General features: G+C 53.2%; 1 protein-coding gene across 2 annotated transcripts; it reads left to right on the top strand.

Moving 5' to 3' along the window:
• Positions 1-3,811: 3,811 nt before the first annotated feature.
• Positions 3,812-13,139, top strand: LOC127586978 (phospholipase A and acyltransferase 3-like). 2 transcript variants are annotated; one of them, XM_052045039.1, is made up of 5 exons: positions 3,812-3,917; positions 5,093-5,179; positions 6,997-7,105; positions 8,099-8,367; positions 11,969-13,139. In XM_052045039.1, exons 2-5 carry the CDS (start codon positions 5,165-5,167, stop codon positions 12,077-12,079), a joined length of 504 nt encoding a protein of 167 aa, XP_051900999.1. In that variant the 5' UTR covers positions 3,812-3,917; positions 5,093-5,164; the 3' UTR covers positions 12,080-13,139. The 2 variants fall into 2 exon arrangements, with proteins under 2 accessions (XP_051900999.1, XP_051901000.1); XM_052045040.1 differs by lacking the exon at positions 3,812-3,917 and adding an exon at positions 4,029-4,160.
• The last annotated feature ends 982 nt before the right edge of the window (positions 13,140-14,121 follow it).

Raw genomic sequence — 14,121 nt, 5'->3', positions numbered from 1 at the left:
TGTGGGAACCGGGACCCGGGTGTGTGAAAGGGGAACTTGGGAATCATTCCCGGCTATTACTCAGAAGGTCAAGTTTGTCATGTGCACAAGTACAGTGAGGTGCAGGTACAATGGAAAACTTGCTTGCAACAGCAGATAGGTTCAGACCACACACAGTAAAAATTTGTACATAAATTATACAAGACATTGAGTAGAGTAAGGCCGCACGACAAGGCATTAGTGCGAGAGGTGGCCCGTAGTGTCCCGTTGCTGAGGTAGGGTTAGGGTTGTGCAGGTCGGTTCAAGAACCTGATTGCTGTAGGAAAGTAGCTGTTCCTGAACCTGGTGGTGTGGGGACTTCAGGCTTCTGTACCTCCTGCCCGACGGGAGCTGCAAGAAGATGGCACGGCCTGGATGGTGGGGGTCCCTGATGATAGATGCCGGTTTCTTGAGGCGTCACCTCCCATAGATGCTGTCTGTTAGGGATTATTCTGGAGTTACGAAATTATGGAGAGCAGATACTAATAAAAATGAGAACCGGTCTTCAGTAAATAGAACCATTTCACAATTTAACTTCAGCTGATACTTTAAGGCTATTAAAACAAATCATTGGGTGTGGGACATTCCGATTCTGTTCCATTGAAACTATGCAATAGATGAGTGTTCACGTTAATTGGTGCTCATTGAAAACTTCAGCATAAGGTCAGGGAAGGCATTAAGTGCAGGCACAGTAGTGTAGCGGTTAACGTAACGCTTTACAGTGCCAGCGACCCGGGTTCAATTCCCGCCGCTGTCTGTAAAGAGTTTGTATGTTCTCCCTGTGTCTGCGTGGGTTTCCTCCGAGTCCTCCGGTTTCCTCCCACATTCCAAAGACGTACAGGTTAGGAAGTTGTGGGCGTGCTATGTTGGCACTGGAAGCGTGGCGACACTTGCGGGCTGCCCCCAGAACACTCTACGCAAAAGGTCCATTTCACTGTGTGTTTCGATGTGCATGTGACTAATAAAGAAATCTTAAGTGGCCACCTCCTGCGTTAGCACATTGATAAAGGTATTTCCCTGCCGCTTACTGCACAGTTCAGGACCGGTCTGTTTTGTCACATGATATCCTGGCCAGTTGTATATTCATGGCGCCATCCCTCAACACTGCATGTCTTGGGTGTCTGGAGTTTGTGGACAGAAGCTCTCAGACCAGCCACCAATATTGAATATTCAAAGGGTTTCTGCTAGTTGGGACGTGGTCACATTGTAAATACGTAATTCTGTACAGTTACCTGTCTATTGGTATTGGTTTATTATTGTCACTCGTACCGAGGTACAGTGAAAAACTTGTCTTGCATACCGATCGTACAGGTCAATTCATTACACAGTGCAGTTACATTGGGTTAGTACAGAGTGCATTGAGGTAGTACAGGTAAAAATAACAGTACAGAGTAAAGTATCACAGCCACAGAGAAAGTGCAGTGCAATAAGGTGCAAGGTCACAACAAGGTAGATCGTGAGGCCAGAGTCCATCTCACTGTATAAGGGAACCGTTCAATAGTCTTATCACAGTGGGGTAGAAGCTGTCCTTAAGTCTGGTGGTACGTGCCCTCAGGCTCCTGTATCTGCTACCCGATGGACGAGGAGAGAAGGGAGAATGTCCCAGGTGGGTGGGGACTTTGATTATGCTGGCTGCTTCACCAAGATAGCGAGAGATAAAGACAGAGTCCAAGGAGGGGAGGCTGGTGTCCGTGATGCACTGGGCTGTGTCCACAACTCTCAACTATATTCCAAACGTTAAATTTAAGTAGGTGATCATAGGCATTGAAACTGTAGTTAATTATCATCTTTGTTCAAACAGTATAAAACATTGTGTCAGGAGTGTGAGATTCTCTCAGACTCTCTCTGCAGAAGACCTGCAGTGTGAAAAAAGACTTCTGTATCTCCCAGTTGCAGCTTCCGTGTGGCCCAGTTTAGCCAGTCACAACTGGGGAGAGCTCTGCCCGTGATGGACCGGGCTGTGTTCACTACTCTCTGCAGCATCCTGTATTCCTATGCATTGGGATTGCCGTCCCAGGCCATGATACAACGAGTCAGGATACCTTCAATGTGTGCGGGAACCAGACCTGCATGCGACTATTTACAGATTGTCAGATTTTGCCCTGAATCCTTCAAGTATTGCACCACTGATAATTTGCAGCCTTGACTTTTGTTTGTTCCTTCTCCGTGTTCAGAGTCACAAACCGTTTGATATTCCATATTTCCCTGGAACATTAGGAGGCCATTCATCCCATAAAGTCCATGCCAGCACTCAAACCCCATCCCCCTACTAATTTTCCATGTTTTCTATTCTCCCCACCTTCCCATCAACTCCCCCCCAGATTCAACCGCTCACCCACACACCGGGGGCCAATTAACCCACCGGCCACGTGTTCTTGGGATGTGGGAGGAAACTGGAGCACTCGGGGGGAAACCCACCCAGAAGGACAGCTTCTACCCCACTGTGATAAGACTATTGAACGGTTCCCTTATACGATGAGATGGACTCTGGCCTCACGATCTACCTTGTTGTGACCTTGCACCTTATTGCACTGCACTTTCTCTGTAGCTGTGACACTTTACTCTGTAATGTTATTGTTTTTACCCGTACTACATCGATGAACTCTGTACTAACCCAATGTAACTGCACTGTGTAATGAATTGACCTGTACGATCGGTATGCAAGACAAGTTTTTCACTGTACCTCGGTACAAGTGACAATAATAAACCAATACCAATACCAAACACAGACAGCTCTGGAGGTCAGGATCGAAGCCAGATAGCTGGGGTTACAAAGCAGCAGCTCCACTGCCTGCGCCTCTGTGCAAACACTTAGGAATGTCTTCTAATAAAACAGGTTAATTGCCTCTGTAACTTGCCCCCAGTGTAGGTAGGTGATGGGACTGTGGGGAGAGTCGGTTACAGGAAACATTAGTAGGGGGATGGGGGTGCTTTGTGAGCCGGCATTGACTGAATGGGTCAAATGGCCTACATTTAAGGAACTAGGTGTGGAAAAAGTTGGATAATTAGCATGTAGGAGCATTGCGTAAAGGTGGTGAATGGGTTTCTCTGTGGGGGAGACTTTCAAAGGCTTGGTGGGGGTGGAATGGGACACACTTACTCCTGTCGACGTGAATCTTCAGTGTTGACCCCACCGAGGGAGCCGAGAAACAGCTTCACCTCCCTCCGTTGTGCTCCTTGGAAAGTTCCGCACCAAGCCACAATTCCTCACAGCACACCGCTGGGAGATGCCCTGTCTCCATCACCCCCTCGGCCACTGTTCCAGCTTCCAATCACCCTCTGTAACAAAAAGTTGTCCTCAGATCCCTTCTGAACCTCTCACCCCTGTGCCCTCTGGACATAGACACTTCTGCTGTGGGGAGAGGTTTCCTGCTCTCTATGTCCCTCATAATTTTGTACACCTCTGTCAGTTCCCTCAGACAAAACAGACCCAGTCCACCCAGTCTCTCCTTTTTACAGGAACGGTCAAGTCTGAGTGTCAGCTGATTCACCATCCATGCCAACACACTGCCCCATGATACAATGCACTCTGGTACAATAACCTCTTGTGTGCTGCCTTAACAAAGGCCATTCAGACAACCACTGCCCTGGGTTCCTCAGGAAGAGGACGGGAGCAGGTGGCAGGATGGTATACGGGGAAGCATTAACACAACAGAGGACATTCCAAAGTCGAGCATGTGATAGACGTCAGTATAACGCAAGATAGGAGGTCATGAGGTAATAACTCAAAATCATGTCACACCAGTGAAAACTAACACTGACATTCTGTGGTTAACAGTTCTTTCCAACTTTCTCTTTCGATTTCATTCCCAAGGAACTTGCTTCAAATAAAAACTCACAGCTGAGGGTGCTGGAGTCAGTTTCACCCACGGTGTTGAGAGAAGTGCCTGACTTCCGACGTGAGTATTGCTGCTGCCTCTTAACTGCCCGGACCCCTTGAAATTTAATTCCTGCTCCTCGCCACACTTATTAACCGTTGCAAGTGCTCTGCGAGTTACCTGTCAACAGGAAAATCCTGGCGGATTATGCACAGAGAGAGGAGGGGGCAGCAAGGGACTGGAAGCGTTCCCTTGTAGCTTCTAAAGTTTACTTGCAGCTGCTGGAAAGATCAGCTTTTGTTGTCCATCCTGACATGTGAGAAGGTGGGGGTGAGCTGCCTTCTCGAGCCACTGCAGTCTGTGTGGTTAAGCTGCTCTCTGTTGGAGGGGTGGGGGAGAGTTCATGGAATTGGATGAGGAAGGTACATTTCCAAACATTTCCAAATCAGGATGGTAAGCAAGTTGGAGGGGAACCTGTGGTTGGTGGTTCTGGTCCTCCTTGGGGGGAGAGGTGGTGGGTTTGGCAGGTGCTCTCGGAGTATTCCGGGTAAGTAACCGCAGGGTGTTGTGCGGATGGTGCACACTGCAGCCACCGTGCGCCGGTGGTGGAGGGAGGGGGTGTTTCAGGGGGTGGATGGGGTGCCGATCGAGCGGGCTGCTTTGTCCTGGATGGTGTCGAGCTTGATGAGAGTTGTCGGCGCCGCACTCTCCCAGGCAAGTGGGGAGGGTCCCGTCACACTCCTGACCTGTAAACGGTGGAGAGGTAATGTGGCGGATGTGGGGTGCATGGACTAACCCCACCCAGGCCAGTGGGGAGTGTCCCGTCACACTCCTGGCCTATGCCTTGTAGATGGGGGAAAGGCCTCGGGGTGTCAGGAGGTGACTCACAGTGCAGGATTGTGTGTGTGTGTGTGTGTGTGTGTGTGTGTGTGTGTGTGTGTGTGTGTGTGTGTGTGTGTGTGTGTGTGTGTGTGTGTCTGACTGTACTTGACAGTGTGGTGTTTGTGTTTATGTTTGACTATATATTTGGGTCTGTGTGTGTGACTGTATCTATTTGACTCTGTGTGTGTGTTTGACTCTATGATTTTGACTGTGTGAGTGTCTGACTGTATGTATTTAACTCTGTGTGTGTGTGTGTGAATAGGCAAATGTTTGCCAGCACTATTAGTAAGACCTAGCACTTTGTTCTGGGATGGTCCCACCCACAGTCAACAAGAGGAAACTGCGGCTCAGACTAACAACGGTTTTGCTTCCAGCTCTGTTGGCGAGAGGACTGTGCTGCACCCCGAACATCACACCGTGTCACCGGCGGGTTGTGAGAGCTCTTCATGGCTTCAGCATTCGTGAGTACAATCCTCGAACGATTCCCCACACGGCGTGCTTACAGTGCAGAAGCAGGGGGACTGAGCCGTCTGCTGTCGGTGTTGCCTCCCTCTGGGGACCACCACCTTTCCAACCCCCTCTCCCTCCTCTGTCTGCACACCCCCCACCCCACGGCTCCCAGCAGCCCTGACCCCCAGTGCCCTGCCCGTAGTGGGTGGGAAATTCCTGAATGCAACCTTCCTGGATTTGCAGATATGTTGGCTCAGGTCTGTCCCACTGCTTGGGTCCCTGGGTCCCAGCACTCAGAGAACAGGCCTGGGGTGAGGCTGAATTGCAGCAGGAAGTGGTTAATCTCAACAGTCAGAGCTGCAGAAACTGAGGTATAGCAATGGGTGGGGGGGGGGGGGTTGGGGGGGGGTAGGGGACCATTCAGCCCTTTATAGCTGTACTGACCCTCCACCAAAGCATCTCTCTCCTTCCCACTCTCTGAAGGTTTCCTCCACTGTATGTAGCTCCCTCTCGAAGGTGACTGTGGTGACTGGTGTCGTCATGCGTATCGAGACACAGTGAAAAGCTTTTGTCTGCGTGCCATCCAGACAGATCATTCCGTGCATCAGTACATCGAGGTAGTAAAAAAGAAAACAGAATGCAGAATAAAGTGTTACAGATACAGAGAAAGTGCAGTGCAGGCAGACAATAAGGTGCAAGGGCCACGACGAGGTAGATTTGACATTAAGAGTCCACCTTTACCTTACCTGAGGTCCGCTCAAGAGTCTGACAACAGCAGGATAAAAGCTGTCCTTGAGCCTGGTGGTACGTGCCCTCAAGTATCTTCTGCCCAATGGGAGGGGGAGAAGAGAGAATGTCCGGGGTGGGTGGGGCCTTTGATTATGTCGGCTGCTTTACTCAGCGGGAAGTGTAGACAGAGTCCGCGGAGGGGAGGCTGGTTTGTGTGACGGGCTGGGCTGTGTCCACAACTCTCGGCAACCTCTCGTGGTCTCGGGCAGAGCAGTTACCATCCCAACCCGTCCCCACCACATCTGCCAGCAGTGCATCCCGAATCCAGCCACACGCTCCGAATACACGTGATCACTGATCCTGGACTGTCCAGTGATGAGGACAGTCCCATCACCGCCCAAACCCCTCATCGTTCGATACACTTCCATCAGGTTGTCCTCCACAAAGGAAGCAGTCCCAGCTTCTCGAACCTATCCCTGTGGTCCCTGATCCCAGGAACCATTCCTGTAAACCTCCTGGACTCTCTCCGGGGTCCTCCTGCAAGGAGGTGACCGGACCTGAGCAGCCTCAGTGGGACCAGCATTTGGTAAAACTTCAGCATAACCTCCACGCCTTTCTCCTCCGATGACCAACGCTCCATCTCTCACCGACCGCATCATGGTCCTTGCACCATGTCTGGCTGCACTGGAGCTGCAACACTGCACGTTGCATTCTGTTTTCTCTTTAACACCTCGGTGCACAAGGAATAGACAGAACGATCCATCAGAATGACACGTAAGCAGAAGCTCTTCACTCTGTCTCGGTACACGTGACAATTGTAAACCAAGGCAGAAATGATTAACATTAACACCCCTCCCTCCCTCCCTCCCCTTTCCCTCTCTCCCTCTCCCTCATTCCCACCCTCTCCCTCCCCCTCCCTCTCTCCCTCTCCCTCCCCCTCCCTCTCTCCCTCCTTCCTTCTCTCCTTCCCTCTTCCTCCCCCTCCCCCTCAGTCCCTCCTTCCCTCTCCTCCTCACTCTCTCCCTCCCCCTCTCTTCCTACCTCCCTCTCTCTCCCCCTCGCACACGGACGTTCCTCACTGTACCTGTTGAATCCCCAGGATTACGTAGAACCAAAGGTCGGCGACTTGATTGAAATATTCAGACTGGGTTACCAGCACTGGGCGCTGTACGTGGGGAACGGTTACGTCATTCACCTGGCCCCCCCGAGTGAGTACAGTACCCCTCGCACCCCCACATAACCCCTCGCACCGTTTACCCCACATCCTGAACACCAAATACCCTTCACCCTCAAAACACCCCACACGTCCCAGCCTCATGTGACCCCCCACACCCTGCGACCCCCCCCACACCCTGGGACCCCCACATCCAGTGACCCCCACACCCTGTGACCCCTACACCCTGTGCCTTGACCCTCACACCCTGTGACCCCCACACCCTGTGACTCCCCCCACACCCTGTAACCCCTACACCCTGTGCCCTGACCCCTCACACCCTGCGACCCCCACACCCTGTGACCCCCCCAACACCCTGTGACCCTCACACCGTGAGCCCCCAAACCCTGTGACCCCCCACACCCATTGACCCCCACCCCGAGACCCCCACACCCTGTGCCCTGTAACACCCTGCGACCCCCACACCCTGACCCCCACACCCTGCAACCCCCACACCCTGTGCCCTGTAACCCCCACACCTTGTGACCCCCACACCCTGTGATCCTCCACAGTGACCCCCCACCCCCTGTGACCTCCACTCTGTGACCCCCACACCCTGTGATCCCTCACACCCTGTGCCCTGTAACACCCAGACCCTGCGACCCCCACACCTTGTGAACCCCACACCCAGTGCCCTGACCCCCCCACACTTTGTGACCCCCCGCACCCTGCAACCTCCACACCTTGTGACCCCCCACACCCTGTGCCCAGTAACACCCAGACCCTGTGACCTCTACAACCAGCCATAACCCCTGTGCCCGACACCCAATCCCCCCGTAGCCATGGTAACCTGTACCATTACCCTCATATGAGCCCCCCACGCCCCCAGCCCTAAACCCCTAACCCCCCCGCAGCCACGCCTCCCAACCACCACAACCCCTCACACCCTCACTGCTCCCCACCACCACCCCTGACCCAGCCTCTACACCCCTCGAACCTCCCTCCTCGGCTCTGTGTCTCAGCCCTGCTCCTCCTGCCTCCCCCCCAGGTGAGGTGTGCGATGCTGGGGCAAGCAGCATCATGTCTGTGTTCGCGGAGAAGGCCTATGTGAAGAAGGAGAGCCTGCACAGAGTGGCGGGTGCCAACCGCTACCAGGTGAACAACAAGCTGGACAGGAAGTACCGTCCCAGGCCGGCCCACATCATCGTGAAGGAGGCGGAGGGGCAGCTGGGGCAGGAGATGGACTACAGTCTCTTCTCCGCCAACTGTGAGCACTTCGTCACCGACCTTCGTTACGGTGTGTCCAAGTCATGTCAGGTGAGCTCCCACCACCCCCCCCCCCCCACCACACCATGGGTGGGTGGAGGGGTGATCTGATCATAGCCAGCAGAAGGGGTTCCCCAGGACGTTGTCCTGGAACAGAGGGGTGTGGTTATGAGGAGGGATTGGAGGGGCTGGGATTGTTCTCACTGAGGGCTGACCTTACAAGAGGTTGTGTACGTTCTCCCCGTGTGTCTGCGTGGGTTTCCTCCGGGTGCTTCGGTTTCCTCCCACATTCCAAAGATGTACGGGTTAGGAAGTTGTGGGCATGCTATGTTGGCGCCGGAAGCGTGGCGACACTTGCGGGCTGCCCCCAGAACACTCTACACAAAAGATGTATTTCACTGTGTGTTTCAATGTACATGTGACTAATAAAGAAATCTCCTCTTCTCTTCTTCTATAATGTTCTGAAGGACAGGATAGATAGTCTTCTTACCAGACCAGGGGAGTCTAGAACTAAAGGGCATAGGTTTAAAAACAGTACAGCACAATACAGGCCCTTTGGCCCACAATGTTGTGCTGACCTATCTGAACACCTACTCCACGATCAATCGAACCCTTCCCTCCTACCAAAACCTCCATTTTTCTTACATCCATGTACCTATCCAAGAGTTGTTTAAATGTCCCTCTTGTATCAGGCTCTATCACCACCCCCCGCAGTGTGTTCCAGGCACCCACCACTCTCTGTGGAAAAAAACCTACCTCTGGCATCTCCCCTAAACTTTCCTCCACTCATCTTAAGCTGATGTGCTCTGGTATTGGCCATTGCCGCCCTGGGGAAAGGTGCTGGCTGTCCACTCTATCTATGCCCCTCATAATTTTATACACCTCTATCAAGTTGCCTCTCATCCTGCGTCACTCCAAAGAGAAAAGCCCTGGCTTGCACAACCTTTCCTCATCAAACATGCTCTCCAATCCAGGCAGCATCCTGGTAAATCCCCTCTGCACCCTCTCTAAAGCTTCCACATCCTTCCTATAATGAGGTGACCAGAACTGAACACAACACTCCAAGCGTGGTCTAACCAGAGTTTTATAAAGCTGCAACATTACCTCGCAGCTCTTGAACTCAATCGTGGAACGCACTGCCGGCAGAGGTGGTGGGGGCAGATACATTAGGGACATTTAAGAGACTCTTAGATAGACACATGAATGATAGAGAAATGGGGGGCTATGTGGGAGGGAAGGGTTAGATAGATCTTAGAGCAGGATAAAATGTCGGCAAAACATTGTGGGCCAAAGGGCCTGTACTGTGCTGTAGTGTTCAATGTTCAATCCCCCGAATAATGAAGGTCAGCACACCATACACATTCTTAACCATCCTGTCAACTTGCGCGGCAACCTTGAGGGATCTATGGACTTGGAAAGGTATCACAGAGTCATATAGCACGGAAACAGGCCCTTTGGCCCAACTGGTCCATGCTGACTGTGTTGCCCAGCGAGCTGGTCCCATCTGCCCGCGTTTGGCTACTATCTACTATTGGTAAAATGATCCCTTTTAGGACCAGTTTTGAGTCTACACCCACATTAAGGAGCTCAAGGCATAGCTTGTCAAACTTCTCTGGAGTAAGCTTGTTCCGAATGCCTCTGACTTTCCCGAAGATTCCATCTTGTCGTTCTTTCTCATTCCCATAGCCCACAGCCCTCTAAACCTCTCCTATCCATGGACTTATCTAGACGGCTTTTAAACGTTGCTGATGTGCCCGCCTCAGCCACTGTTTCTGGCAGCTTATTCCAAATACGCACCTCCCTCTGCGTGAAGAAGCTGCCCCTGATGTCCCTTGCAGAGAGGGGAGAAGGGGAGAGATTTAAAGGACATCTGAGGGGTTAGATTCTCACACAGAGGGTGGGGAATATCAGGAACGAGCTGCCAGAGGAAGCAATGAAGGTGAATATAATTATGTTTAGAAGGTGTTAATAGTACTTGGATAGGAAAGGCGTTGAGAGATACCGACCTAATCCAGGCAAGTGGGATTGGTGTAGATGGGTTTCAGGGTCGGCACGGACAAGGTGGGCCGAAGGACCTGTTTCTTTGCTGCATAACTCTGTGACTCTGTACAAGATCCACACATTCTGGGTCCACATCTCCCACACACTGTGTCCCTGTTTACCTCCACACTGAGTACCCCCTGATCACACCCTACCACCCCCAAAGGCCGCAGACACTGGAGACTGCAGATGCTGGAACCTGGAGCAACACACAAGATGCTGGAGGGACTCAACGGGTCGGGCAGCATCTGTGGGGGGAAATGGACAGTTGATGTTTCGGTCGAGACCCTTCATCTAGTCCAAGGACCTGGAGATCCTTGCAGATAAATGGGTGGACTGACTCCCTGATAGAGAGGACTTAAAATGTTTGATGGGACAGGATAGAGTTTTACTCCTCATCTAGCCCGTCCTGTCCCTGCCTTGGGAGTGTGTGATGGGACGGTGTGGAGGGAGCTTCACCCCGTGTCTGACCCCGGGAGTGTGTGACGGGACGGTGCGGAGGGAGCTCACCCCGTGTCTGACCCCGGGAGTGTGTGACGGGACTGTGCGGAGGGAGCTTCACCCCGTGTCTGACCCCGGGAGTGTGTGACGGGACGGTGCGGAGGGAGCTTCACCCCGTGTCTGACCCCGGGAGTGTGTGATGGGACGGTGTGGAGGGAGCTTCACCCCGTGTCTGACCCCGGGAGTGTGTGACGGGACGGTGCGGAGGGAGCTCACCCCGTGTCTGACCCCGGGAGTGTGTGACGGGACGGTGCGGAGGGAGCTTCACCCCGTGTCTGACCCCGGGAGTGTGTGACGGGACGGTGCGGAGGGAGCTTCACCCCGTGTCTGACCCCGGGAGTGTGTGACGGGACGGTGCGGAGGGAGCTCACCCTGTGTCTGACCCCGGGAGTGTGTGACGGGACGGTGCGGAGGGAGCTTCACCCCGTGTCTGACCCCGGGAGTGTGTGACGGGACGGTGCGGAGGGAGCTTCACCCCGTGTCTGACCCCGGGAGTGTGTGACGGGACGGTGTGGAGGGAGCTTCACCCCGTGTCTGACCCCGGGAGTGTGTGACGGGACGGTGCGGAGGGAGCTTCACCCTGTGTCTGACCCCGGGAGTGTGTGACGGGACGGTGCGGAGGGAGCTTCACCCCGTGTCTGACCCCGGGAGTGTGTGACGGGACGGTGCGGAGGGAGCTTCACTCTGTGTCTGACCCCGGGAGTGTGTGATGGGACGGTGTGGAGGGAGCTTCACCCTGTGTCTGACCCCGGGAGTGTGTGATGGGACGGTGTGGAGGGAGCTTCACCCCGTGTCTGACCCCGGGAGTGTGTGACGGGACGGTGTGGAGGGAGCTTCACCCCGTGTCTGACCCCGGGAGTGTGTGACGGGACGGTGCGGAGGGACCCTCACCCTGTGTCTGACCCCGGGAGTGTGTGACGGGACGGTGCGGAGGGACCCTCACCCTGTGTCTGACCCCGGGAGTGTGTGACGGGACGGTGCGGAGGGACCCTCACCCTGTGTCTGACCCCGGGAGTGTGTGACGGGATGGTGCGGAGGGACCCTCACCCTGTGCCTGTGCCCTGCTCTCCCTGCCTCACCCCCTCTCTCTCTCTGCTCATTCCCTCTGCAGGTGGACGATGTGGTGACCGGCGTCGGGGTGGGAATCGGGGTCAGTGTCCTGGGCCTCACGGCGATGCTGTGCTACCAGCTCATGAAACCGCAGCAGAGACACAAGAAGTGAAGGAGCAGCTCGCGGAGGGTGCGGAGGGTGCGGGAGGGGGTGGGTCACAGCCGGGGACCACTCCCTACTGCCCCACTGTGGCGCTGAGTGACAGAGACTGCTCCTCGCTATTCAAACCCTCTCTGTCTCTCTCACTCGCCTACCCCCTCCCTTCCCAACCCACCACACTCCTCTCACAGTCACACTACACGGACACAGGCCCTTCGGCCCACTCTACCCCTGCTGACCATTTCCACTGATCCCATTTTGTTCTCTCCACATTCCCGTTGCAAGCACACTGCTCCCCGGAAGTGACGTCACGGGTAGACCGGGTGGTGAAGGAGGCATTTGGTCCGCTGGCCTTCATCCGCCGGGGCAGTCCTGGGATGGAGTGTCCCCAGGAGGTCTGGGACGGGCCAGGGTTGTTTTCCTTGGGATGGTGGGGGCTTTGGAGGGAGAACCTGGGGAGGGAGTTGATGGGAATCAGGGGAGGATAAAACGGGTGGTGGATATCCCATCACTCCACCACTTACTCAGGATGCCAATGACTGAGGCTCTCGGGGTGTTCTCTCTGCTCAGCCCCCACCCCTCTGCCGGGTATGAGAGCGATGCTCGATCGGCACCCCATCTACCTCCCCCCCCCAAACACTCCTTCCTTCCAACATCGGTGCCATCTACACATGGCACTTGCCTGGGCTACTCCGACAGCACCTCCCAAACCCACCACCTCTCCCCCCCCCCCAACCCCCTCAAGGGGAACAAGGGCAGTGGAAGCGGGGGAACACCACCACCCGCAGGTTCCCCTCCACCGTCCCGACTTGGAAACATATCGCCGTTCCTTCACCCTCACTGGGTCTGAACCCTGGAACTCCCTCCCCAACAGCACCCGTGGGAGCCCCTTCCCCAGCAGGATTGCAACGGTTCAAGGGGGCAGGTCACCCCCACCTTCTCACGGGGTAACTAGGGAGGGGCAATAAATCATGACGTTGGAAGTGGCACTCATATTTAAGTTTGTATATTTCTATATCTGTGTAAAAAAATAAATGTATCCATTTTACTGACAAATATACAATAAGATACATTAAACTATATGGAAACATAAACTTGCCCATTCTCTTGGCTGAACTTACATTCAAGCTAGGAATAAAATCTTTGCACGTCTCCAGTTTTGGAATTCCCTGGTCTATTGACCACACACCTCAGGGGTCATTGCTGTTGAGACAAAAAATTCCTTTAGGATTGCATCTCCACTTATAACATGGGATTCAATGGGAAACAGGGTTTGCGCTTTGGAAAAACGGACAGTTTTCTCGGAACACAATCCCCCATAATGTTGATTGTGTAGCCTTATTAGTTCTCCCAAAACACAACACCTTTCATTTTTCAGGATTAAATTCCATCTATCATTTCTCTATCTAACAGTTTATTAATATAATTCTGCAGCTAAAGGTTTCCTTCTTCACCGTGAACGAAACCACCAATCTTCGTACCCCATAAAATTACCGATCATTCCTCCTATATTCACGGGCAGATCATTAATGTTTGGGAGCCAGCACTGCAGTACACCACTGATCACAGGCTTCCAATTGTAAAAGCAACCCTTCACTTCTGTCACCAAGACCATCTCAGATCCAATTTGCCAAATTGACCTAGGTCTCATGGGCTCTTGCCTTTTGGGCCAGTCTCTCATTTCAAAGTCAAAGTCAAGTTTATTGTCATATGCACAAGTATATGTGTGCACAGGTGCAATGAAAAACTTACTTGCAGCAGCATCACAGGCACAGAGCATCAGATAAGTAGCATTCACAAGAAAAACACACATTAAACATAAATTATACACAAGTTTTACAAGAAAGAACACAATTAGAACAATAAAACAAAGTCTATTGTGGTACAAAGTGATCAAAGTGGTCTTAGTGTTGCTAAACTGAGGTAGTGGTTCGGGTTGCACCGGTTGGTTCAAGAACCGAATGGTTGAAGGGAAGTCGCTGTTCCTGAACCTGTTGGCGTGGCACTTCATGCTTCTGTACCTCCTGCCCGATGGGAGCTGTGAGAAGGTGACA

This window comes from Pristis pectinata, chromosome 38 (assembly GCF_009764475.1).
Source record: "Pristis pectinata isolate sPriPec2 chromosome 38, sPriPec2.1.pri, whole genome shotgun sequence".
Classification (NCBI taxonomy): domain Eukaryota; kingdom Metazoa; phylum Chordata; class Chondrichthyes; order Rhinopristiformes; family Pristidae; genus Pristis; species Pristis pectinata.
This window is presented reverse-complemented; position numbering and strand designations above follow the sequence as displayed.